The 27,888-nt window shown below is 43.2% G+C and overlaps 1 protein-coding gene across 4 annotated transcripts in view; it reads right to left on the bottom strand.

Moving 5' to 3' along the window:
- The window catches only part of ldhd (lactate dehydrogenase D), a 48,442-nt gene extending 21,342 nt beyond the window's left edge, over positions 1-27,100 (bottom strand). The window contains exons 1-6 of one of the 4 annotated variants that reach the window (XM_059992651.1): positions 24,967-27,100; positions 18,464-18,576; positions 11,550-11,691; positions 6,854-6,995; positions 4,695-4,854; positions 1,902-2,101 (exon numbers count right to left, since the gene is read on the bottom strand). In XM_059992651.1, the coding sequence (XP_059848634.1) occupies positions 1,902-2,101; positions 4,695-4,854; positions 6,854-6,995; positions 11,550-11,691; positions 18,464-18,576; positions 24,967-25,035 (826 nt within the window). In that variant the 5' untranslated portion in view covers positions 25,036-27,100. The remainder of the gene's footprint in view (positions 1-1,901; positions 2,102-4,694; positions 4,855-6,853; positions 6,996-11,549; positions 11,692-18,463; positions 18,577-24,966) is intronic. The other 3 variants (XM_059992650.1, XM_059992652.1, XM_059992653.1) reach the window with 3 other exon arrangements.
- Between the last annotated feature and the right edge of the window lie 788 nt (positions 27,101-27,888).

Raw genomic sequence — 27,888 nt, forward strand, 5'->3', positions numbered from 1 at the left:
TTTAACATTAAATACTGAATGGGCAGAAGGGAACAATTCGTCTTGTGCCATGCAGAGATGCCAAACCTGACAGATCTGTCTGTCCTGTCATCATCACATGGGGCTAGGAGCCAGCCCTGACCTTTTCCAGCAAACCTGTCAGGTGCTGAACAAAACCCATCTCCACAGACCGATCTGGTCACAACAGAGGGAGGAGGACAAGGCAGCAGCAGCATTTTGTACTCGCGTCATGGACACACAGGCAGACCCTTAAGCCTACCAAAGTTGTGTCTACCTTTTAATCTAATCAAAGAGCAATCTAAACTTTCCCTCCAACATAACTCGCCACTTTACTATCATTCATGTCCCTATCTAAGAGTTTTTTAAATGCCTCTAACATACCTGCCTCTACCACCATCCCTGACTGGGCACTCTTTGCACCCACCACTCTCTGTGTAAAGAATATGCCTCTGACATACACCCTCCCACCCCACCGCCACCCCATACTTTGCTCCAATCACCTTAAAATTGCTGTCGAGACATCAACCAGCTCAACTCTGGCACTCCTCAAAACTTATCCCCTCTGAATGCACTGCCCTCCACTCTCTCTGCACCAATCCCAACCTTAACACCAAACTTGCAAAGTGGGTGCTGTTGTAGCATGGCGGACTGACCCTGCTACCTTTGCTGGGGCCAGACGGCAACTCACAGATACCTCTTCTTATCCCACTCCAGACCATCAGAAAATTGTCTCCACACCATCTCTAACTTTTTCAACTCTAGAAAACTCCCATCTACTGCCACCAAACTCAGTTCCCTTATCCCACACTACTCGTTCCTACCTCAGATCCACAAACCTGAGTACCCTGGTAGGCCCATTGTCCGTGCCCGCTCCCCACACCCCACAAGCCACTGCCCTATCCACCAGAACCCACATCCCTCAACACAATAAACTCCACAGCCTCATCTCTCCCAGCCCCACATAAACATCCACCAGCCCTACCCTCAAACCTAATCCTAAAGTCCAAGGGGGGCACACACCCCCACTAACCCCAAGTGCACCCCGATTAACCCTGGCCACACCCCCACAAACCTGATGACTTGTGTAAGGAGGAGCAAGATTCAATAAAGGCAAGTGTTGGTTAACGAAGGCGTGGACCGGATCAAAGTGGCAGGGTTGAGTGACCAGATGAAGAAGCGCAAGAGGGATGACTCTCCCACTGCCCGTATGCTCTCACTGAACTCAGGTCTTCATTCCCCGACTCCATTCTCTCCCCCTTCGTTCAGTCCCTTCCCACCTACATTTCACATCCCCTCAACAACTTTCAGTTCCTTGGCCCTGACCCACCTCACTTTCACCCTGCCTATACACCTCTATCCCCTTGAAACTCTCCGCTTCTTTCTCAATCAGTTCCCCTCCACCACCACCCTCCTCCATCAGGCAAAACTGCTCCTCGCTCCTCCCAGTTTCTCCAGACTCGAGGGGTAGCCATGGCCCTAGCTCTGCCTGCCTCTTCATTGGCTACATAGAACAGTCCATGTTCCAGTCGTTCACTAATATTGCTCCCTAACTCTTCCCGCGCACATTGCTGCTTCACGCTGAGCTCAACATTTCATCAGCTTTGCTTCCAACGTTCACCCTGGTCGATTTCTCTGTCTCCCCCTCTGGAGACAAACTGTCTACCAACATTTTTTATAAACCTGCCAATTCCCACGGTTATCTTGACCCTTCCCACACTGTCTCATGTAAAAATTTCTCAGTTTCATCTCTGCCTCATCAGTTCCTACAATGAGGCTTTCCTTTCCAGGTTATCAGAGATGTCTTCTTTTTTCAGAGGCTCCACCACTGACGCTGCCCTCACCAGCATCTCCTCCATTTCCCAGACATCTGTTTAGCACAGTATATGAAAGGATTGCCTTACCTATCCGTGCTATAGGGATGCCATACTGCAGTATTTGCACCGTGCAATCCACAGCTGCTTGCACTGTTGGGAACGTACAGACTGCAGATAGAATGCTTTCCGGCATTCCATGGAGACGCAGAATCGCCTTGGTGATTATTCCCAGCGTTCCTTCTGACCCAACGAAGAGATTTGTCAGATTGTAACCAGCGGCGCTCTTCCTACAGCAGAAAGCATTTTTATTAGTGTGTTCACTCAATACGTTTCACACTACCAACAGCCTGAGTATTTGGCACCTACTGGGACAAGTTAGCAAGCTGATGGAGTTGTTCAAAACTGAGGCATAACAGGTGACTCAGAAAGCAGGATCAGCAACAAGAGTAAAATACTGTGATGTAGGGAGTCTCATGACGAGGAGGCTGCAGGGCGTGCAAGCCAGTGTCCGACTCCATTTTGCCGATTAAAGCGGCAAGGGAGATTGAAAGATCGAGGTGAATGCGGAAAGCGAGTGTCAGCTGCCTGTTTTTTGACTGCTGGTGGCCTCTCTCTGCCGCAGGAAAGGGGAGACTGTGTGGCTTGCTGCTGTGCCCGGACAGTGTTACCAAGGTTTGGATATGGATGTGGACTTGAACTACACACTATGGACTTTTTCTCAGTCGTGTAGTTTTTTATATTCTGTATTTTTCACCCCATCTTTCTTTGAGTTTTTTTATGCGGGGGAGGGGGATTTGGGCATTGATGTTCCTCCTCTGTTTCTGTTTGTTATTTTGTGTGGAGGAGGGGGATTTGGGGGTTGATGATCCTCCTCTGTTTCTGTTTGTTATTTTGTGTGGAGGAGGGGGATTTGGGCATTGATGTTCCTCCTCTGTTTCTGTTTGTTATTTTGTGTGGAGGAGGGGGATTTGGGCATTGATGTTCCTCCTCTGTTTCTGTTTGTTATTTTGTGTGGAGGAGGGGGATTTGGGGGTTGATGATCCTCCTCTGTTTCTGTTTGTTATTTTGTGTGGAGGAGGGGGATTTGGGGGTTGATGTTCCTCCTCTGTTTCTGTTTGTTATTTTGTGTGGAGGAGGGGGATTTGGGGGTTGATGATCCTCCTCTGTTTCTGTTTGTTATTTTGTGTGGAGGAGGGGGATTTGGGGGGTTGATGTTCCTCCTCTGTTTCTGTTTGTTATTTTGTGTGGAGGAGGGGGATTTGGGGGTTGATGTTCCTCCTCTGTTTCTGTTTGTTATTTTGTGTGGAGGAGGGGGATTTGGGGGTTGATGATCCTCCTCTGTTTCTGTTTGTTATTTTGTGTGGAGGAGGGGGATTTGGGGGTTGATGTTCATGTTGCCGTTCCTTTCTTTCTTGGTTTTGGGGCTGTCTGGAGAAGAATTTCAGAGTTGTATACTTTGATAATAAATTAATCTTTGAATCCTTTAATAGGGAAAGTCTTGGAGTTTACTGATTAGTTTTGAGGGGATGATGATGTCAAATGCCGATCTGTAATCGATAAAGAGCATCCTGATGTATGCACCTTTGCTGTCCAGATGTTCCAGGGTTATGCGAAGGGCCAATGAGATGACGTCTGCTGTGGACCTGTTGCTCCATTAGACAAATTGGAGCAGATCCAAGTCACCACTCAGAAAGGAGCTAATATGTTTCAACACCAGCCTCTCAAAACACTTCATCACTGTGGATGTAAGTGCCTCTGGGCGACAGTCATTGAGGCAGGTTACCATGTTCTTCTTGGGCACCGGTGTGATTGAAGCCTGCTTGAAGCAGCTGGGTACCACACACTTCTGAAGCGAGACGGTGAACACACCAGCCAGTTGGTCAACACAGATCTTCAGTACTTGGCCAGGTATCCATCCAGACCAGATGCTTTCCTTGAAATCGCACTCTTGAAGGCGATACTGAGACCAAAGGATCATTGTCGAACACCCAATTGCTATCAGTGTTGTAATACAGGGAAGATGAGGTACAAACTGCCTGCTATAATTGATCAGGTGTTCTATACCTTAGATGTTGCTTGATTGATTAATAGTGGTCAGGAGCTGCAGATATCTCCACTTCTCTTCAAGTAGTAATGTATGTTTTTTTTTAAAAGCACCCAAGCTTAGCTATAAAAGTACATATCTATATGTTAAATGCAAAGTTATACTGCATCCCTCGAGGGCAGATGAACCTGCAACAAGCATTCCTTGGTGGCTGCACTGGGATTTCTGTCTGGAATGCATGAGAGATGGTCTGGAGCCCACCACATCTGACTCTGTGAACACCCAAGCGTTAATTAGCAGTGCCTCATTCTGTCTCCTGACGGATGAAGGGTTGATGGTCCATTTTCACTCACTGATTCCAAAGCCCTACAGGGTTAACTACAGACCATCAATTCCTATTACATTAGGAATATAAGAAATAGAAGGAGTAGGCCATTCAGCTACTCATTGCCTTTCTGTCATTCAATATGAGCATAGATGAAATGAGCACTAACTGATATCCCTTAATCCTTTAAATTTAAGGAAACCCAGCAATCAATGTCTTGAATATACTCAATGATTAAACTTCAACAATTCTCTTGGATAGAGAACCCAAATACTCATTTGCCCCCGGGAGAAGAAATTTCTTCTCATCTCTGTCTTGAATGGTCAGAATCTGTTTAGATTATGATTCCTAGTGCTAGACACCTCTGGCAGACGAGGCATCATCTACTTTCATCAACATACAAATTTAATTTGTTTAATTAAGATCACCCATTTTTTCTAAACTCCATGGGGTGAAAATAAGCCACATTAGATAAAGAAGCAGTATTTAGTGTTTTGATTGTTTTCAGTACCTGAACCTCCTTTTTGGTCCTGCTGTGTACAGAATCTTGCCATCTGCCAGCACTACCTCCAAGTTTATCACGTTCTCCTTCATTGTGCCATACTTCACTGCATTAGTACCCGAGGCTCTAGTGGCAGCCATTCCGCACAGGGAGGCATCTGCCCCGGGATCTGTAGAACGAAATAAAAGTAATTAAGGGGTCACTAGAAGTAGCTCATCTGTGCTTCATCCATCCTTGTAAATTGGTTCCATTTTTGCAGCAATGTCGCAAAATGAGTTTTCCTTATCCTTGTTCACCCATCGCTGCTGCAAGGGTTCCAGGTCTAGCAGATCTTCATTTTAACAAGCTTCGGTGTAACATATATTAACAATTTCATAGTCATACAATACAGAAGGCCATTGAATTTCTACTGAACCATTTACAATCGTTCCCAGATTCAGTCATACATTGACACACCAGGGAAAATTTACAGTGGCCAATTTACCTACAAATCCACACATCTTTGAGAGTTGGGAGAAAAGTGGATTTCCTGGAGGAAGTCAGAATGGTCACAGGGAGACCACACAAATTCCACGACAGAAGGCTGATTTGTACCCTGGGGCAACAACTCCAGCACTCTAATGCCCCCCTGCAGGTGAGGGCTTTAATGAAGCGCTACAGGAAGATGCAGTAGCTGGAAAAAAATCAGCCATGGTGGAGCAGACTAATTCTGGCCTAATTCTGCTTCAATGCCTTACGGTGTTATACCTGGTATTGAAATGTCTACTGTTGCCCAGGAAGGGCGCCATCCAGGCAAATAGCTTGAATTCTAGTTACTTATAGCAGGAAACTAGCTGTTTTACTGTTTTGTGCATTGATTATTAATGAAACATATAGGGTAAGACAAGGGAACATGAATTAATCTTCACTGAGGGATCAGGAGTGGAGAGAGTGAGCAATTTCAAGTTCTTGGGTGTCAATATCTCTGAGGATCCAACCTGGTCCCATGTCCTTTTGCTCTTCCAATTATCTGAATTTACTCCCTATTTAGAAAATAAACTATGCCTTTACTCCTTCTATGACCATACACTTCCCTACACTGCATTCCATCTATCACCTCTTCGCCCATTCTCCTAAACTGTCCAAGTGCTTTTGCAGACTTCCTGCTTCCTTAGAACTACCCGTTGTCAACCTATCTTTGTATGATCCACAAACTTGGTCACAAAGCCAACAATTCACTTATCCAGATCAGTAACGTGGTCAGAGATAATTTACCTACCTCAAATGGAGGCACCTACATCACTGATGGAGTAACAGAACTCTTGCCTTCACTTTATTCTTAAAGGCTTTCAAGTCTTAAGATAACAATGCAATTTGGGATCAATTTGTGTAGAAAGTAGGAACTGGGAAGGAAGATATGGTATTTTATTTAGTTGTAAAAACAAGGTAATTAATGTCAGGCTCTGTGGGCTTCAGTACTATAAGGACAACTGAAATCTTGTCTGAATCCTTGGGTTGAAAAGGATTTTTCCTCTCTTCACATTGAGTGTTTGATGGTCTTTTTTATGGGTTATTTTGGGTTTCTTTGTTTTGTGGTGGCTGCCTGTTAGGAGATGAATCTGAAGGTTGTATTGATCTTTGGACAGTAAGCTGACTCAGTGTTATTGTCATTGGCAAGGACTTCACCTAATTAATGCTTGGAAGTGCCGCTCACTGCCCAGCTGTCTCCAGAATGGACAGGATGGCCCCTTTTGCACTGAAAATCCTAGTGCCTGCCATCAAATAGGGCTTTGCATTATGATCTCACTGACCTAACAGGAATGCACTGTAGTGGGGTAATGATATCTTTACTGGAGTTAGACTTCACCTGTGAAATTCCTTTCATAAACTACATGATAGGTGATGAAAACACACAGCAAGGTCCCATAATCTTTTTTTTTACACACACATTGCAGAGTAACAAATGCCTTGATATGGGTTGCAGCCACAGATGCTGCTGGCCTTGTCAGGCTGCCAAATCAACATGGGAATTTCTGGGGGGGTCACTCTGATCATCACCCCATTTATACAATAGTGAAATTCCAACCTGTCACTTGATTCCATGGATGTGGATAGTAATCCATGTGTGGTGGTTAGGTGTCCCCAGGTGATAAGGGTCACTTTCACTGGCACAATTAAGCCAGACTTACCAACTGGAAACCACAGACCATAGTCGCGAAGGTAATTATTCAGGGTTTTTCTGTAAACTCCAGGCTCCACTGTGACATCAAAGTCAACTGTATTTAACTCCAAGATTTTATTCATCTTTGTGAGGTTAAAGCACACGCCCCCCTGGTGAGAAAAGCACGACAATAGTGTTACAGACTTCACCGGAAAATTAGAACTTGTGGAGATGTGAAGTTGGTGGTGGGAGTAGCCATTAGTAAAGGATCTACAGGAGTGTGAGTGAGTGTGTGAGTGTGTGTGAGTGTGTGTGTGTGTGTGTGTGTGTGTATATATACGTGTACAAGACACACGGACCCAATGTAAAATGGATGACTCTTAGATACAAAAGATTCTGCGTTTGCTGGAAATCCAGAGCAACGCACAAAATGCAGGAGGAACTCAGCAAGTTGGGCAACATCGATGGAGGGGAATAAACAGGCGACATTTCAGGCCAAGACCCTCCTCCTCCTTCAGTTCTTTTCCTCTTCCACCTATCACTTCCCAGCTTCTCACTTTATCGCCCCTCCTCTGCTCCCACACCTTTCCCCTCACCTGTCACCTGCCAGCTTGAACTCCTCCCTCGACTTCTTATCTTGGCTTCTGCCCCCTTCTTGTCCAGTCCTGGGATAGTTTTAGCCTGTAACTTTGACTGTTTATTTCCTTGCATAGATGGTTGGCTCTTAAATATCCCGTGAAAAGACCGAGATTTCCTTCATCTATGGGCAGTTATTGATAACAGTAAATGTATTATCTTCCCATGAATTAATTAGAAAAAATAGTGATAAAGACCAAGACATGTTGAATTAAAAGATCTTAACAACAATGTTATATTCTGCTACTACTTGTAAAATGTTGTTTATATGGCAACTTTAAATTCCATTTAATTCCCCATAAATTTCAAACAGCTGACTTACTCTTGGAATGAGTTTGTGTTATGGGAGTGGGGGTTATTGGTTGTTACTCCTGTCCATAATGGTGCTCCATAACAATGAGAGACAGGTCGAATAACTGGGGAAGGTTGTCTTTACAAAGTGCATGATTTTACAGCAGTTCTGGAAGGTGATGAGAGAAGGACTTCCTGTAGAGAAACCTAGATGAACAGCAGGATATATTTTATAGAAATGCATTGAGGAAAAGAAGGAAGTTATTTGTCTTTGATAAAAGTCAGTTTGTGTGACAGTGTCCATTCCAGCAGTAAACACGGGGAAACCAATTAAGTGAAACTTTTAAATGCAGGATCTCTCTGACACACTCAAAAGAGCTGCTTTACAGCACCAGGCACCCAGGTTTGATTTTGATCCGAAGAGATTGCACTTTCTCCCTGTGACCTTCAGTGCTCTGGGTTCCTTCCATATTCCAAAGATATGTAGGTTAATTGACTCCTGTAAATTGACCCTGGTGAGTGGTGGAATCTGGGAGGAAATGATGGGTGTAGGCAGAATTAACATTGGATTAGTTTAAATAGGCACTTGATAGTCAGCATAGGCTTGCTGGGCTGAAGGGCCTGTTTCCATTGATGTCTCCCCAAGGCAGCACGATTCCAGAAGGTAGAGCAGGTATAGGCTGGTCCCATTTAATGAAGCAGTGGGTTTCTATGGTTACCAAACAGATGGCACCTATGCAGTTTTCCACTTATGGTTCCCCATGGGGGAAAAAGAATTGTCGATACAACCAGACACAGCGAAGTGGCTTGTTTATGCAAGCAAACAAGTCTCTTAAAAGAAGTGTGTGGGGTTAGAAGACTGACGGAGCCCCAGCCTGCCTCTTCAAGAGGTAGGAATACATTAATGAGGCAATGGTCAGACTCCATCAGAAAGATGGTATACAGACAAGCTTCACAGTAGAGATTTCAGAATGGTCAGACTCCATCAGAACCATGGTATACAAACAAGCTTCACAGTAGGGACCTCAGGACTGGAAGAGTTAAATTATATGGCATGTTTGCCTATTCCTGGCTGTTTTTCTATTCTGCCTGGAAGGATGCTGGGGCTGAGATTAGATCAAAGTGCAACAGGCAAATGTGGAGCAGGGTGGGGGTGTTGTTTTAAAATTCAGGATCATAGTTAGGAGCAAATTCAGAGGAAAATTGGACTCCTTTTCCCAAAAAGCCACGGTAGCTTAGTTAGTTGAAAGTTTTGAGAAGGAGAAAGATATATATTTTTTGTTAAGCATGATACCTTAACAATTCCTAGAGTAAAGGCAGATATAAATAGAAATATCAGAAACAGAAGTAATCCTGAACTATATCATTAAGTAGTTTACCATTAATATATTACCAGGCAGCCTTAAAAAGGCAATAAATCTGGATATAAATCTTAAAGTAAAGATTATATATAAAAAAGAAAATACAGGAAAGATGTATTCAGAAAGAACAAAACAGCCAATATAAGAAGCAACAATAATGGGGGGGGGGAAGGATTTTCAATATCTTAACAAAGCTGCTGCTAACATCTGAATATATGTTATTGAAATTCTGTTCATTTTCTTCTGAATAGGAAACTGTCCAGCAGAGAGACAAGACAGTTGCTGGAATTTGCAGCAACAAGAAGCTGGAGGAGCTGTGGAGGGATTCTGGGTCGAGGATCTTCACCCATGTTGAAAGATGAGGGGAGGTCACCTCCATAGAGAGGTCAGAGGAAGGGCTGGAACAGGAACTTGCAAAACTATAGGAGAGGAGGGTTGGTATACTGATGGAGGAGATAAGACTAGAAACAGGGACAGAGGCTGGGAAGTGAAAGGTGGAGACAACAGAGGGCTGTAGAATCCATTAGGAAAACAAGGCGAAGAGAGCACATAGGAACAGGAGGGGCAGGGGAATCTCCCCATGGCAGTGCGGGTGATGGGCTGATGGAGTGGTTAGGAAGGGAAACAAACTGTGATGAGGGGGTCTAGGGTAGGTATGGCATAACAGGGTAGATCAGGAGGAAAAAGAAAAGGGGCAGAGGGGGAGTAGAATTCAACATTTTTGCTGTCGGGCGGTAAATGTCCAAATTGAAAACCACATACTCTTCCTCTATTTGCACTTTGCCTCACCCTGGCAGTGGCTTGAGAAAAGGAATGTCGGCGTGGGAATGGGGAACAGAAATGCTTTGAGCTGCTTGTAGTGAAACCGTGTTATCATCAGCAATCAGGGAGGAGGCTCAGGACACTGCCCACTGCTCCATGTCTGGGAGGAAAACTGCAAAGGGGCCAACTCAAACCACTGCTCAAATAAGTCAATCTAATTCACCACTCGGTGTTGTGGATCTAATTGCTGAGGCTAAAACCAGGTTAGATGTTTGTCTTCTGTGTGCGACCACATTCAGATGACTAGTTAATGTGAATATTTGGTCTGCTTGTGCTTAATCCACATCAGAAAGCCTTCTCATCTGTACATTAATAACATGCCATCACACACTCTGGTAGGATTTGCCAAACATGATTTCCTTTTCATAAATCCATGCCAATCCAGCCTAATCCTATCATTACCTTCTCGGTGCTCTGATATTGCTTCCTTCATAACACAAGCTAGGATTTCTCCTCCTACTTTTACTTTCTCCCTTGCTTCATAAATTATGGGATTATATTTGCTATCTTCTGATCATTGTGAAATGTTCTTAAATGTATGGAACCATGGAAAATAACATTCAGTGTCTCAGCTGAAAATGACAAGGAATGGATCCATAATATTTTTGCCATTTCCTTATTACCCAATATAATTAGAAACACAAAAGGTTCAGCAGATGCTGGCAATCCAGAGCAACACACACAATATGATGGAGGAACTCAGCAGGTCAGGCAGCATTTATGAAGAAGAATAAACAGTCGACATGTTGGGCCAAGACCCTTCATCAGGTCCTGAGTATTGTGGTGGTTAATGGATTATTCCTATTCCACTCATTTAGCCACCCCACATGGGAGGAGCTTACACACTGTACAAGCAGAGTTATCAACAAAGTTCAGTTGAATATCTTCTAAAGCTGACATCTGTATGTGCTCTGCACTCTCTGACATCTGTATGTGCTCTGCACTCACTGACATCTGTATGTGCTCTGCACTCACTGACATCTGTATGTGCTCTACACTCTCTCTCTCTCTCAATATTGAACACAACTCTAAGGAAGGGTCTCGACAGGAAACATCAATTGTTTATTCCTCTCCATAAATGCTGCCTGACCTGTTGAGTTCCTCTGACATTTTGTATGTGTGGCTCCCCAATATAGTTTCTCCTTTCTCAATTTGTAAGGGATCTATATTACCTTTTGCTAATCTGTTTCTCTTCACAAATCTATAAAATATTTTACATCTTTATCTTTCCATCTTATATTCTGCGTGCCCCTCCATTAGCAATTAGTTGACCCTTCTTTACTAAATTCTGAAAGGTTTCCAGTCCTCAGGATTGCTGTCCTTTTCCAAGAACCTAAAATTATCTTAACTTATTTTGTTAGTCACTGGACCATTTTGTAACTTTCAGAGATATACACTTGGAGTAAAGCATCTATTCATTATATGTCCATTCTTTAAGCATTAGCCATTACATGTTTACTGCCCTATCTTGTAATGTCCCCAACCTAATGCAGCCAACACGTGCCTCATACCATTGTAGTTTGCTTTGCTTAGATTTAAGGAACCATTAACAGATTGAACTGTTACCTCCAGCTTCCACGTAAAGTTTTAACATGTTAACGAAACTGTACCTACCCTCAGGGCAACCACGCCTCCTTCCATTCCTGTGCCCGTTCCGTACGGGATGATGGGAAGACTGTTTGCATAACAGATTGCAGCCAGTTTGCTGACCTGCTCGACGTTCTGTGGCCACACCACAACATCGGGGGGTTTGCATCTTTACATGCAAAGGGATATTGTAAAGAACACGCGAGTTCATTATATAATTATTACAAACACTCAACACATTAAAAGTGTAATTTATACAGAGAAATATATTGATAACCATTTAATATAAAGGGATCAACATTAAAATTTTGTTTTCTGCAAGTCAAGTGAGATCTCATTTATCTGTACTGATTATTTTATTACAATTAGGTTCCTTAAGGTAGGGGGTGGCAATGGCAATACGTTTCCACTTCCCTATTAAATGCTCCTAATATTGTGCCTCCCAAATAGTGTCTGACAACCAAGTCCAACACCCGGCCTTCATGTGTGGCTTAGCTACTGAACCTGGGGGGACCATTTCTACTGAGAAGTGAGGTGGGTTACTGGAGCCTTAGACCAGTCACTTCGGGCAGATGGGGCTCATCAGCTGTGGTTGCCAGCTCATCTAGAAGACTAACTCTGATCTCAAAGCTCCACAGTCTTGAGGCTATACCCATCCATGGGGAAGGCTTCGGGAGTGTACCCCAAGGAAAAATCCGGAGCTGGAGTCCCTATGCTGACTGTCAACTCCCGGTGCCAAGCTCTAATGATCTCCGCCATTCCTTTAGATTCATCAGCTGAGTAAAGACGGGGAGCCTATATGACATGGGCAATAGCTTGCTCTCTATATTGTGCTGCCCTGGCTTGCGTATCATGCGGACAGCAGGGATGTAGCATCCATGGCCAACGCCAACCAATGGAAGGTCACATTACAATCAGTTACTGGTTGTAGAATACAATTAGTCATCCAAGCCTTAACCTCCTCCCTTTGGAGTATTCTGATCATTCCTGTCTTTTCCTCAGCTTCCATTTTTGTGTGGTTTTGCCTCTGAAGCACTTTGAGACATGTCATTTTGTTATATTACATTGTAAGTGCTATGCAAATTAAGATTATCTCTACACTGACACTTCAGTCCACAAGACAGGTTCATGAAGTTCTAGACCTAGCAATGGGTCATGCTGAGTTTGTTTGGCAGTCAGAAAGTAAAAGCAGCATATCCCAGATCCTACTGCCCGGGCCCACCTGAGAAACTGGACACAACCGCTTATCAGGCTTCTGAAAAGTGAGAGGAGGGGAGGAAGGACGTGAATTTATGCATTGCCTTTCATGATGTGAGCCAAGGAAGCATCTCTGAATTGGAGACACTATTGTTGGAAGTGAAGCAACTACTTTTGAGTTATACAAGTATATACAATTTGGAGAGGTATAGAGAAGGTAAATACAAGCAGGCTTTTTCCACCAAGATTGGGTGAAACTTGAACTAGATCTTAGGTTAAGGGTCAAAGTTGAAATGTATAAGCAGAACATGAGGGGATCTCCTTCACTCAGAAGGAGATGGAAGTGTTAAGCAAGCTGCCAGCAAATGTAGGTTCAGTATTTAAGAGGTCTAGATAAGTATATGGATGGGAGGGGACATATAGGGCTATGAACGAGGTATAGGTCAATAGGACTAAACAGGATACTAATTCAGCACAGACTAGATGGGCTGAAGGCCCCGTTTCTGTGCTGCAGTGCTCTATGACTCCAATTGCAAGGTTTCATCCTCATTGGTTGTGTGATATGTATAGCCAAGTGAACCCAGTCTGTCTGGACACCTGGTTGAATGAATTATACCAAGTTTATTTTTAGATTGTTACTAGAGATATAAACAATTTCCAGTTGGTCCAAAGAACAGGATTTGAACAGACTAAAAGTTATAGTTGCGAGAAAAAGTTTGTGAACCCTTTGCTATTACCTAGTTTTCTGCATTAATTACTCATAAAATGTGGTCTGACCTTCATCTGAGTCACAATAATAGACAAACACAATCAGCCTGAACTAATAACACACAATTGCACTTCTCATCATTATTGAGTACATCGTTTAAGCATCACAGTCTAGGTTCAGAAAAGTATGTAGACCTCTGAGGTAATGCCTCTCCAAAGCCATTTGGTGTTCCAATCAATGAGTTGAGATTGGAGGTGTGCATTGTAGAAGTGCCCTACCCTTTAAAAAAGACACACAAAGTCAGGTTACTGACAGAGCCTGCACTTCTCAAGAAAGTTCTCTTTATGTACACCATGCTCTGATCAAAACAACTTTCAGAGGATCTTGGAAGAAGAATTGCAGAGATGCATGAAATTAGAAAGGGCTACAAAATCATTTCTAAAGACCTGAATGTTCATCAGTCCACCGTAACAGAAACTGACTCCAAATGGAAGAAATTCAGTACTGTTGCTATTGTCCCGAGGAGTGGGCATCCTAAAAAGATCACACCAAGAGCACAATGTGCAATGTTGAAGGAGGTGAAAAAGATCCCAAGGGTAACGGCAAAATACCTGCAGAAATCTCTAGAACCTCTAGGCCTCTGTTCATGTGCTCACTTTAAAGAAAATACTGAACCAGAACACAATGGAGGAAACCACTGCTCTCTGATAAAAAAAAAACATTGCTGCACATCTCAAGTTTGCAAAGACCACCTGGGTGTTCCACAACGCTTCTGGGACAATACTCTGTGGACAGATGAGACAAAGGTTGAACCTTTTGGCAGAAATATGTTTGGAGGGGAAAGGGCACTGCACACCAATATCAAAACCTCATCCCAACTGTGAAGTGTGGTGGAAGAAGAAGCTTTGTTGCCTCAGGGCCTGGATGGACAGCTTGCAATCAATGAATTCAAAATTGTATCAAGACATTTTACAAGAGAATGTCAGGGTAGCAGTCCATCACCTGAAATTTAATACAAGTTGTATGATGCAACATTGATCCAAAACACAAGAGTAAATCAACAACAGAATGGTTTAAAAAGAAGAAAATCTGTGTTTTGAAATGGCCAAATCAGAGTTCAGATCTTAACCCAATTGTTGTGGCAATACCTGAAGAGGGCTGTTTATGCAAGATATCTCAGAAATAGCAATGAACAGAAACAGTTTTGTAACAGTCTAAAATTCCTCCAAGCCAATGTGCTGGACTGATCTACGTTACCGGAATCATTTGGTTGAAGTAATTGCTGTACACAGGGGTCACACCAGTTATTGACAGCAAAGGTCCGCATACTTTTTCCAACAAATATATGTAATATTGGATCATTTCTCTCAATAAATAAATGAACAAGTCTTTTGTCTTATTTAATTGGGTTCCCTTTATCTAGCTTTAAGACTACAGTAAGAACTGATCACATTTAAGGTCATATTTATGCAGAAATAGAGAAAATTATAAAGGGTTCACAAACTTTCTAGCACCACTCTGTGTCCTTCTTTGAAAAAAATGGCATTTTAAATGGGAATTCATTAGGTTCACTTAATGACCAATTCAAGTCTACAAACCAATGGTAGATGTTCAAGGAAAATGCACCCATTATGTCACACTCTGGCAGAAAGTGAAGACACTTTCCATTGTATAACCAGGGGAACAGTCTACCACAAAAGGAAGAGATTTCTTTGTTGGAGCACAACTACTCTCTGCCTTTTACCCAAAACTCTTCCACCTTCCCCTTTCAAGTATTTGCCCAATTCCCTTTGGAATTTATTATTTAATCTGCTCCCACTGTCCTTTTTGGATCACAACAACTGATGAGTGGAAGTAAAAATACTCTCTGGTCTCAAAACGTCATTGGAAAAGAAGCTGTCACTGAATGGAATCACGTAAACAAAGTGCACAAACAGGGTCAAGTTTGGAACAATCTGTCACAGTCTCATTCAGAATATAGTTTAAATATTAAATCATTCCATTATTATAAAATTCTCTATTGCCTGCCTTGGAGAACACTACAGGACAGAAGTAGGCCTTTTGACCCATCTAGTCCATGTCCAACTATTACTCTGCCCACTCCTATTGACCTACACCTGGACCACAGCCCACCATACTTCGCCCATCTGTGTCCCAATCCAAATTTCTCTTAAAGGATGAAACTGAAACCCCCACCCCACCCACCACTTCTGTTCCCAGCTTGTTCCACACTCTCACCACCCTTTGAGTGAAGAAGTTAAATCTCATGTTCCCCTTAAATACTTCACCTTTCACCCCTAACCCATGACCTCTAGTTCTAGGCTCACCCAATCTTAGTGGAAAACGCCTGCTTGTATTTACCCCATTTAAACGCCTTATAATTTTGTACACCTCTATCATATCTTTCCTCATTCTCTGATGCTCTAGGAAATAATGTCCTAACCTATTCAACCTTTCCCGAAAACTCAGATCCTCAAGCACTGGCAACATCCTTGCATTTTGTCTGCACTCTCATTATCTTTTATACAGGTAGTTCATATGACCTGCACACAAAATTCCAAATTAGTTCACACCAACGGTTAATTCCTGTGGAATGTAGTATTACCCTGAATCTGCCTTCTCCCTCTCCCCTGCCCCCGAGAATTTGCTGAGAAAAGGTGTGGTCATCTGTCCCTTAATATCTATCAGTACTCACATCGGGGTCAGTACAGACCCTGCAGCTGAATCCACCCTGTCTATCAGTACTCACATCGGGGTCAGTGTAGACCCTGCAGCTGAATCCACCCTGTCTATCAGTACTCACAACGGGGTCAGTGTAGACCCTGCAGCTGAATCCACCCTGTCTATCAGTATTCACATCGGGGTCAGTGTAGACCCTGCAGCTGAATCCACCCTGTCTATCAGTACTCACAACGGGGTCAGTGTAGACCCTGCAGCTGAATCCACCCTGTCTATCAGTATTCACATCGGGGTCAGTGTAGACCCTGCAGCTGAATCCACCCTGTCTATCAGTACTCACATCGGGGTCAGTACAGACCCTGCAGCTGAATCCACCCTGTCTATCAGTACTCACATCGGGGTCAGTACAGACCCTGCAGCTGAATCCACCCTGTCTATCAGTACTCACATCGGGGTCAGTACAGACCCTGCAGCTGAATCCACCCTGTCTATCAGTACTCACATCGGGGTCAGTACAGACCCTGCAGCTGAATCCACCCTGTCTATCAGTACTCACATCGGGGTCAGTACAGACCCTGCAGCTGAATCCACCCAGTCTATCAGTACTCACATCGGGGTCAGTGTAGACCCTGCAGCTGAATCCACGCTGTCTATCAGTACTCACATCGGGGTCAGTACAGACCCTGCAGCTGAATCCACCCTGTCTATCAGTACTCACATCGGGGTCAGTACAGACCCTGCAGCTGAATCCACCCTGTCTATCAGTACTCACATCGGGGTCAGTACAGACCCTGCAGCTGAATCCACCCTGTCTATCAGTACTCACATCGGGGTCAGTACAGACCCTGCAGCTGAATCCACCCTGTCTATCAGTACTCACAACGGGGTCAGTGTAGACCCTGCAGCTGAATCCACCCTGTCTATCAGTACTCACATCGGGGTCAGTACAGACCCTGCAGCTGAATCCACCCTGTCTATCAGTACTCACATCGGGGTCAGTACAGACCCTGCAGCTGAATCCACCCTGTCTATCAGTACTCACATCGGGGTCAGTACAGACCCTGCAGCTGAATCCACGCTGTCTATCAGTACTCACATCGGGGTCAGTACAGACCCTGCAGCTGAATCCACGCTGTCTATCAGTACTCACATCGGGGTCAGTACAGACCCTGCAGCTGAATCCACCCTGTCTATCAGTACTCACATCGGGGTCAGTACAGACCCTGCAGCTGAATCCACCCTGTCTATCAGTACTCACATCGGGGTCAGTACAGACCCTGCAGCTGAATCCACCCTGTCTATCAGTACTCACATCGGGGTCAGTACAGACCCTGCAGCTGAATCCACCCTGTCTATCAGTACTCACATCGGGGTCAGTGTAGACCCTGCAGCTGAATCCACCCTGTCTATCAGTACTCACATCGGGGTCAGTACAGACCCTGCAGCTGAATCCACCCTGTCTATCAGTACTCACATCGGGGTCAGTACAGACCCTGCAGCTGAATCCACCCTGTCTATCAGTACTCACATCGGGGTCAGTACAGACCCTGCAGCTGAATCCACCCTGTCTATCAGTACTCACATCGGGGTCAGTACAGACCCTGCAGCTGAATCCACCCTGTCTATCAGTACTCACATCGGGGTCAGTGTAGACCCTGCAGCTGAATCCACGCTGTCTATCAGTACTCACATCGGGGTCAGTACAGACCCTGCAGCTGAATCCACCCTGTCTATCAGTACTCACATCGGGGTCAGTACAGACCCTGCAGCTGAATCCACCCTGTCTATCAGTACTCACATCGGGGTCAGTGTAGACCCTGCAGCTGAATCCACCCTGTCTATCAGTACTCACATCGGGGTCAGTACAGACCCTGCAGCTGAATCCACCCTGTCTATCAGTACTCACATCGGGGTCAGTATAGACCCTGCAGCTGAATCCACCCTCCTACCATTTGCTCTGTGCCCAAACTAACACTGAGACATCTGTGGAGAAGTGGGACGAGCACAACCTGATGAGCTGCATGCTGCAGAACGCTGGACTTGGATGGCAGTACCGACCACCTTATCAGGATGTAGACAGAGTACTGAACCAGCCCACCCCAGGATATACACCCGAGTGGACCTGAAAATGATATATAGGTTGGGCTCAGGTACATAGACCCTGTGACAATCGTTGCTTGGTAACTCTCCTATGAGGTGACTTGGGGCATTTTTAGTGCTAAAGGGGTTGTATCTACATGGCTAAGAATCACACACAGCCCCTGACTTCCAGTAGCCATAAACCTTCCAATTTACAAATTCCAGTAAATTGATTTAAGAGGAGCTCTAGAATCACAATGAAAGGTCAAACTCCTACTGGTAGTACGACTCATCTTTTCCATGCTGCTCCCGCACTCCAGTTGACGTAGAAACATTGTCAGCTCCCGCTACTGCTCGCAGAGCATCCGTGATGTGCGCATTCAAACCCCTCTAGAAATGCAGAACAAAGCATTTAGATGTGCATCGCAAAAGTCAATGGCCCTTCTGCCTGCTTTTCCTCCCCTCATTATACAATTTCATCAGGTTGACAAGATGTAGATAGAATTTTCTCATCAGCTGGGATTACATTTCCTGGTGTGGAACTAATTAGATCCACAATGCAGATTCAGTTTGCTGACGCCAGCTGCTGTAGTGCTCCAGACTGTGACGAGGAAGGGAAGGGAAGGAGGGAATTTCCAGCATAGAGTCATTTCTACTCCAGACAATCGCTTGTCAAGCCTGCATCTGTGATGCTCCTTGTGTTGATTGCTCACTGGGACTTACTTCTGGACCAATGTCAAACAGCCGTTAAGATTCCTGGAAACCTTCCCACTAGAAATGGCTAGAAATTCTCAGAATTTCTCAGGCAGCACTTGTGGGACAAGAAAAAAGCTGGACTTAGCTCTTTTTTTTCTCTCCACAGAGACTGCCTGACCCGCTGCGTGTTTCCAGCATTTACTGCTTGTATTTCAGATTTCTAGCAATTACATTTTGTTTTTAATTTTCATCATTAATACCATAGACTGTATCACACTGTCATGAATACAAATGAACAAAACTGCAGAAGAAATGAAAACTTCACAAATATTAAACTGAAATACTTGTAATGGAAAATAGAGGAATGTTAAAATAGCCAACCATAAAAAATCAATGTCTATCCTATATTGGTTTTAGAAATATTAGACACATTTCCTGTTGCATTATCCAGCTGAGTTTACTTGTACGTGTAAGTTTTAATGAATCACATGTTAACTTATTCATTGAAATGAAGTATACAGGACACTTCATTCCAATCCACTAGAAAAAAAATGTGTTAAGAATGAATGAGAAAGTAGTCTACAAGTTAAATTTAGCAAGGACATAACTAAAATTAAATTATGTACTTCATTTTGTCATCCATCATTTATCCACTTCCCTGTCCTCCCCTCAACAGAGAGATCCAACTCCTTACTGAGGAATAAATACACTGGTCCCTCAACCAGATGACCATTTCTTATCTGAAATTCTGAAAATTACTGTGCACTGTCTATTCATTCAGAGAATATATCACAAGAGAGATATGATGGCCTTCTTTCCAAAAGAAAAAGTTCCTGTCCTCACTTCTGGGAGCTCAAACTAGTTAATTACCCCAACTGAAGTCAGAAACACAGGTACTGAATCTAAAAATTCTCATGGGCATATGCATCTCCATTAATTGCTGGATCTTTTTTGTACACAGAACAAAGCACAATGTTGCTTCTAAGTAGCAATCATGAGGAACAATCCAAAACACACTAAATAGTTAAAAATAAACATTACTAGAGTAATTCAGCCATCAGTATATGAGTTTCTGCTGAAACTTCTCAATGTTTGCAAGCACTTTATTAAATAGCTACAGCTGGATTACCTTAAGCATTTACAGGTCAATTTCTGAAGACTCTTTAATGTAAATTTCTTTAGGCTTTTTAATGAAATTCAATTTTATTAGATGAGACCTAAATTTTACAGTTTAAAGCATTCTCCAGTTTAATTATTTTTAAATGATTTCTGTTGTGAAAACTTGTTTGCATTAGATAAAAAGAGGGTGAACTATCCTGAAGATTCTAAAGGCCACAAAGTTTTAGTCTTCCTGATGAACAACTTGCTACACTGAAGAACTTAACAATAGTGGTTCAATTAACAAACTTGTATAGATACTACTGAAAGCATCCTGACTGCATCATGGTCTAGAAATGAGCAGGAACATAAGAATAATGGACTCAGCACAATACACTACCGGCACATCCCTCCCCACCATCGACAGTACCTGCATGAAATGCTGCCTTAAGAAGGCTTCATTTAACATCAAAGGGCCCCACCATCCAGGCCATACCCTCTCCTCGCAGCTAGCACCAGGCAGGAGATGCAGAAATCCATCGTCCTACACTAACAGATAAATGAACAATAACTTGCCTTCAACCATCTGGTTCTTGAACCACCCAGCACAACCTAATCACTAACTCAGGATAGCAAAATCATGGCCACTTCACACTTTGTTTGACTTTTATTTTTTTTGTTTTAATTGTAATCTTTCTTGCAAATAATGTGTATAATTTATGTTTCTCTTGTGATGTTGTGTACCTGTCTCAACATATCTATGATACTGCTGCAAGTAAGTTTCATATTGCATCTGTCCATACAGGTATGTACTTGTGCATGTGACTATAAACTTGACTCAAGTTTCATTTGCTGTGCTGTCTGCATGGGTATTCAACAGCCAACTATAACGTGACTTGTTAGAGGGATGGATGAAATCTGTGAGCTGCAATTGTGACCAAATTGCAATTCCTCCAAAACACTGTGAACTGTGTTTATCTTTGAACACTGACACCCAAACTGAGGTCTATGTTGTTTCATCTGGTCATCTATACTACATGTATAGTCAAATGGCAATAAAATCGAACCTAATGCAGAATATTTCCAATTTCATGGGATGGGACAGGTCATGTGGTTCTTTGTCCATTTACTAAGGCTTAGCACAATCCCATCTACTGGCAAAGTCTGAACAAACCTTGAATCCATGAATATCTAGAAATCTACCGCTATCCTGAGTGTATTCAGAGATTGACCATTCTGAGTTTGATTCATAAACCTCAAGAAGCTAATCACCTTAGTCCTAAATGAAGAGACAAGCAAATATCCTCCCATTATTCAACTGTTCAAGTACTTTAAGGGTATTTCTTTGAACACACATCTCTTTCTTGCTTGTTATACTTACAGAAGTCTATTCAGTCCATCAAATCTCTGCTTACTCCCAGATGAGCAATTTTATCAGTCCCATGGATTCTCTGAGTACTCTACTGTATATTATCCCAAACCTGGCCTGACCAATGCCTCTTAGAGCCTCAGCATTACATCCACGCTCTTATATTGCAGTTCTCTTGAAATGAATGCTAACACTGCATTTAACTTCCTTACCACTGACTCAACCGGCAAGTTATCCTTTAGGGAATGCTGAACTAGGACTCCCAAGTCCCTTTGCTAATTTCTGAATTTTCTCTGTGTTTAGAAAATAATCTACGTCTTTATTTCTTCTACCAAAGTGCATAACCATACACTGTATTCCATATGCCACTTCTCCGCCCATTCTCAAATTCTGTCCAAGTTCCTCCTCAAACTCCCTGCTTCCTCAACACTATCTGCCCCTCCACCTATCTTTGCATTAGTAAACCTGACCACAAAGCCATCAATTCTGTCATGCAGATCATTAACATGAAAGGAGACAGGGCCCAATGAAACTTAACCCCTATGATATACCACTAGTCACCAGCAGCCAACCACAAAAGGCCCCTTTATTCTCAACACACCCCCACTGGCAGATTCTAGCATTTCCCCTCCTATGTCAGTATATACTGTGGACTCCGGTTAATTGGGTCAACGGTTGATCGGAGCAGACACTTCTTTGGGTCAACTCATAAAGAATCAAGAAAGTAGCTAGGATTCCCTTCGTTTATTTTGGACACTAAATAAACGAACATCTCAAACTGCAGGGTGAATTCTGTATTACTACATCAATGCCTTCCAATTCTTTTACCTTGTGTTCCTAAATCAAATTTGGTTCATTAGACAACACCCCATCCGGAATTGTCTTTCCTCTAGTGGACTCATCACTTGTTGCTCTAAAAAGCCACCTTATAGAGGTCTTCTGAACACACCCCTATCAACAGATTGCAAATAAATGAACATTTTCTCACGAGCATCAGTTGCATGTATGTCTTGTGGCCATTAGACGTAACACCATGCATAGAACAAAGTTTTTAAATAGCGTTATTTGCATGTTTGTGTTCAAAAGGCAGTGATAGTTGTGAGTAAATACCAATTCAGAACCGTTTTGCTCACTGCAGTTTCAAGCATTCCGGCTTGGAGACGCCAGAAATGGCCAGAGTGAAAATAAATAATTTTGCTATTTTATCAAATTAGGACATATAAAAAAATTTGAAGGTATCGACAATCATCTTGAATGTTACAACTAAAATGAAGATCTGGAGGATGCAATGGTGCAAAACACTGTTTGAAGGCAGTCCAGTATTTGCACTAGGTGCCTTCGCTGATCTTGTCTATTTAGTCAATCAGAAGGATGCGGCACTGTTAACTGATTTTCTCCATCAATAACTATTAGCACAGTTTTGTGATACTGTAGTGGTTTTGATAGTGTCCTAATTTATTCTGTATTTCATTTAAACACATAATTTGTTACTCAGTTAAATGGTAGTTTGCCTTTTGTATACCTTTTTAACTATTTCCATGAAACTTTACCCAATCAGGGCAGCCACTTAACTGGGCCAAAATGTACTGGTTCCGATGTGTCCCAAATAACCAGAAAACACTGCAATTGGCTTAGAGTCTTCCATTTTCTCTCTCCCAGCCCTTTTGAACAACAGTGGGCCGGTATACCTTCAAATTCACGAAAATAATACTTAAAGGTGCACAGCAATAAATAATGCTTCCTCACAGCCCCAGCATCTACTTCCAATCCTGAATTCAAATACTGTCACACATTCTCTCAAAGGTGTGCCAACTATCACATATTACCCCGTAGGATAAATATGTGGAATTAAAGGGAGCTGAGAAACACGAGACAGAGAAAAGACAGTGGTGCTAGAAAGTTTGTGAACCCTGTAGAATTTTCTCTATTTCTGCATAAAATGTGATCAGATCTTCATGTAAGTCCTAAAACTAGATAAAGAGAACCCAATTAAATAAATAGCACAAGAACATTATACCTGTTTATTTATTTATTGAAAAAAATGATCCAATATTACATGTATATGTTGGAACCTCTGGGATAATGCCTTCTACAAAAGCTATTTGGAGTCAGATGTTCCGATCAATGAGCTGAGATTGAAGGTGTGGGTAGTTGAGGTGCCCTGCCCTTTAAAAAAGACACAGAAAGTCAGGTTACTGACAGAGCCTGCTCTTCTCAAGAAATATCTGTTTATGTGCACCAATCCTCGAAACAACTTTCACAGGACCTTCGAAGAAGAACTGTAGAGATGCATGAAGCTGGAAAAGGCTACAAAAGCATTTCTAAAGACCTGAGCCCACGTGGTTTGGGGCTGCTTTGCTGCCTCAGGGCCTGGACAGCTTGCAATTGTTGAGGGAACAAAGAATTCAAAATTGTATCAAGATATCTTACAGGAGAATGTCAGGTAGCGGTCGGTCACCTGAATGCTCAATAGAAGTTGGACGATGCAACAAGACAATGATCAGAAACTCAAGAGTAAATCACAACAGAATAGTTTTAAAACAAGAAAATTTGTGTTTTGGAACAGCCGAGTCAAAGTCCTGACCTTAATCCTATAGAAATGTTGTGGAAGGACCTGAAGGAAGCAGTTCATGCAAGGAAGCCCACCATCATGATCAACCCAGAGTTGAAGCAGTCTTGTAAGACGGAGTGGCCTAAAATTCCTCCAAGCCAATGTGCGGGTCAGATCAACAATTATCGGAAGTGTTTGGTTGAAGTTACTGGCGTGGGGGGGGGGGGGGGGTCACACCAGTTTCTGAAAGCAAAGGTTCACATACTTTTTCCAACAGCTACATATAATAATGGATCATTTTTCTCAATAAATAAATGAACAAGTAAAATTTTTTTTGTGTTATTTATTTAATTGGCTTTTCTTTACCTAGTTTTGGGACTTACCTGAAGATCTGATCACATCTTAGGTCATATTTATGAAGAAATAGAGAAAATTCTACAGGGTTCACAAACTTTCTAGCGCCACTGTAAATTGGAGGGGGGGGGGGCATGGAATTATTAAAGGAAATGCCTCTTGCAGCCAGAGTTATTAGAATGGCTTGCATTGCGATTTAAAAAAAACTTGGGAATTCTGGAAGATTAAATCCAGTGTTATTTTCGCAGCCAGAAAGCCCTGGTGTATTTGTCCACTTGTTATTGCATTAGTATTACACCAACACTCATTTTAACTTGGGAGTTTGTACTTTGACTGATCTCACTGGCTCTACAAATGTAAATAAATTCAACCTGTAAGTTATACTATAACTACTCCGTAGCAGTCAATACCCGAAGGACTCTTCCCACATACCTAATTAGATTTTTCTTTTTACTTACAAAGTCGGTGCCTATGACTTGACGCCTGTTAAATTGTTATAATGGCAGTACAGTATTGTATTTACCTGGTAACAGGAGGGGGGGGGGGGACGTGATTTGACCTACAAATGCGAGATTGCTGCTTGGATTTTAACAGTGACGACTGACTTTAGAGACGCAGTTTTATGATAGGAACGATTGGAAATCTATGGCATTTGGAAGCGGAACAAATTGGTTTCCTTTCCCTGACACCAGCGACGGTCGGCGCAAAGTACCTTCAGCAGAAGCCGGCTTGCGAGGCGCTGAATCGCTGAGCGGACGAGGAACCGCGAGTGCAGAGCCATGGCCCTAATTTACCGCTGTCCTTCGGGCTGTCTTCTCCCTTCATCAGAAGCCGCCCGACCTCGCCGAGTCCGTCCAGCAGCAGATTCGTCACGGGAACTGGGAGCGCACCAACACCTCCGCAGGAAAGCAGCGTTCAAGAAGGGGCAGAAGCCGGAATAAGGGGGTCGGCGGTGGTCGAGGACAGCGAGCAGAGTTCAAGTGAGAGGGATGAAGTAAGAAGCTGCGGATAGTGCAGAAAACTACCGTCTAGATCGTGTCCAGTGCAGTTAGTTTGTGGCCCAAAATTGAGAGTAAAATCCCACTGCAATCATTGATTGGATCGTATGCTTTGGCAGGACATCAAGAACTCTAGTCCCATTTACACTTTTTCCGCAAAATTGGTTCACTTACATGTACTTAACCCCCAGAATACATCAACTACCAGGAAGCCCGGTGTCTCAGCAGTAGGGACAAGTTGTGAAGGTGTCATTAGAGCTTGCTAATTTTAAACTGAAGACTATTCGTGTATATTTCGATTAATCTGCCTTACACTCTGAGGTGAAGATTGCCTTAGTCGGTTCACCAACCCCTTCAGTGGAGGACATTATCTCTTCATCCCTGGTTGGCGAATGTGGTGAACTATGTGCCTGTCTGGACATGCCCCCTGCTGACCTCCTGTGGCTCCTCCCACAGGCCCCTGTATAAAGGCGATCTGAGGCCTGACGCTCGGCCTCAGTCTCCAGGACATCGTATGATAGACACTCACTCCTGGTTCCTTCTTCCAGTCAATAAAAGCCGATATCTCGCCTACGTCTCAGTGAGAGTTATTGATGGTGCATCAGCGTGTATGTTTCTCCTGACTTGCCTATTGTTGGTTGACTCCTAAATGCCTTCTGAAGTGATCTAGCTATTGAGTTTGCCATTTCTTTGACATGGCACAGAAAAAGTGCTGGAGGTATTCAGTCAGGCAACGTCAGTGGGAAAAGAAACTACCGTCCTTACACATCTGAGAAGAGGGATGCTTGTGTGAGAATGCTGTTCTTGGACTACAGTTCAGCATTCAACACCATGGTTCCCTCCAGGCTCAACAAGAAGTTCAGAGAGCTCGGACTTCATCCTGCCGTGTGCAGCTGCATCCTGTCAGATCACTGGCAAGTGGTAAGAGTGGGCTCCCTTACCTCTGCCCCTCTGACCCTCAACACAGGTGCCCCTCAAGGCTGTGTACTAAGCCCCCTCCTTTACCCTCTGTATACCAATGACTGTGTCGCCTCCCATAGCTCCAATCCGCTAATTAAATTTACTGACGATACTACATTGACTGGCCTTATCTCAAACAATAACAAGCAATCCTACAGAGAAGAAATCATCACCCTGACACAGTGGTGTCAAGAAAACAACCTCTCCCTCAATGTCACAAAAACAAAGGAGCTGGTTGTGGATTACAGGAGGAACGGAGACGGGCTAACCCCTACTGACATCAATGGACCTGGGGTTGAGAGGGTAAACAGCTCCAAGTTCCTCGGCATCCACATCACCAAGGATCTCTCGTAGTCTGTAGGTACTGGCTGTGTTTGAAGAAGCACAACAGCGTCTCTTTCATCTCAGACGATTGAAGAAGTTTGGCATAGGTCCCCAAATTCTAAAGGCTTTCTACAGGGTCACAATTGAGAGCATCCTGACTGGGTGCGTCACTACCTGGTTTGGGAACTGTACCTCCCTCAATCGCAGGACTCTGCAGAGAATAGTGCGGACAGCCCAGCGCATCTGTAGATGTGAACTTCCCATGATTCAGGACATTTGCAAAGACAGATGTGTAAAAAGGGCCCGAATGATCATTGGGGACCCGAGTCACCCCAACCACAAACTGCTCCAGCTGCTACCATCCTGGAAACAGTACCGTAGCATCAGAACCAGGACCAACAGGTTCCAGGTCAGCTTCTTCCAACAGGCCATCAGACTGATTAATTCATGCTGATACAATTGTATTTCCAGGCTATATTGACTGTCCTGTTGTACATACTATTTATGAAAAATTACTATAAATCGCACATTTAGATGGAGATGTGATGTGAAGATTTTTACTTCTCATATACGTGAAGGATGTAAGAAATAAAGTCAATTCAATTCAACAGTTACATGGATACCTTTTCTTCTTTTAAATTTATTTTTAGTTCAAGTCTCCATTATCAACAGGTTCTTCAAAATTTTCATTTATTGAGAGGAAAAGCTGACTAAGATGACCACGAAGCTCTAAACTCAAATGAAGACTATGAGCCCTATTGGACATAAATAACCCCTCATTAAAAAGGGAAATGATGCTGTAACTACCCAATCTTCAAAGACCTGTTGACTTCCCTGTTTATTCTCCACAGTGAGTTTAGCTGTCAATACCCACTACTTGAGTAGTGAGTATTGACACCCTACCAAGGAGAATATACTTACAGCTAAGAAAGTAGTTTAAAATATATTTAATTTTATTTTTAGTGTTGCACATTTAAATCCACACATTTTTAGCAGAACTTGTTGGCAGAATTTCAGATGGTGATGAGAGGGTGTACCGGATGGAGCAACGTATATCAGCTAGTTGAGTGGTGTCACAGCAACAACCTTGCACTCAGTGTCAATAAGACCAGAGAACTGATTGTGGACTTCAGAAAGGGTAAGATAGGGAACTCATGCCAGTCTTCGTAGAGGGATTAGAAGTGGAGAGTGTGAAGAATTTTGAGTTCCTGGGTGTCAATATCTCTGAGGAGCTATTCTGGACCCAATATATCGATGCAGTTACAAAGAAGGCACGACAGCGGCTATATTTCATTAGGTATGTCACCTAAAACATTTGCAAATTTCTATAGTTGTACCATGGAGAGCATTCT

Source organism: Hypanus sabinus, chromosome 17 (genome assembly GCF_030144855.1).
Source record: "Hypanus sabinus isolate sHypSab1 chromosome 17, sHypSab1.hap1, whole genome shotgun sequence".
Classification (NCBI taxonomy): Eukaryota; Metazoa; Chordata; class Chondrichthyes; order Myliobatiformes; family Dasyatidae; genus Hypanus; species Hypanus sabinus.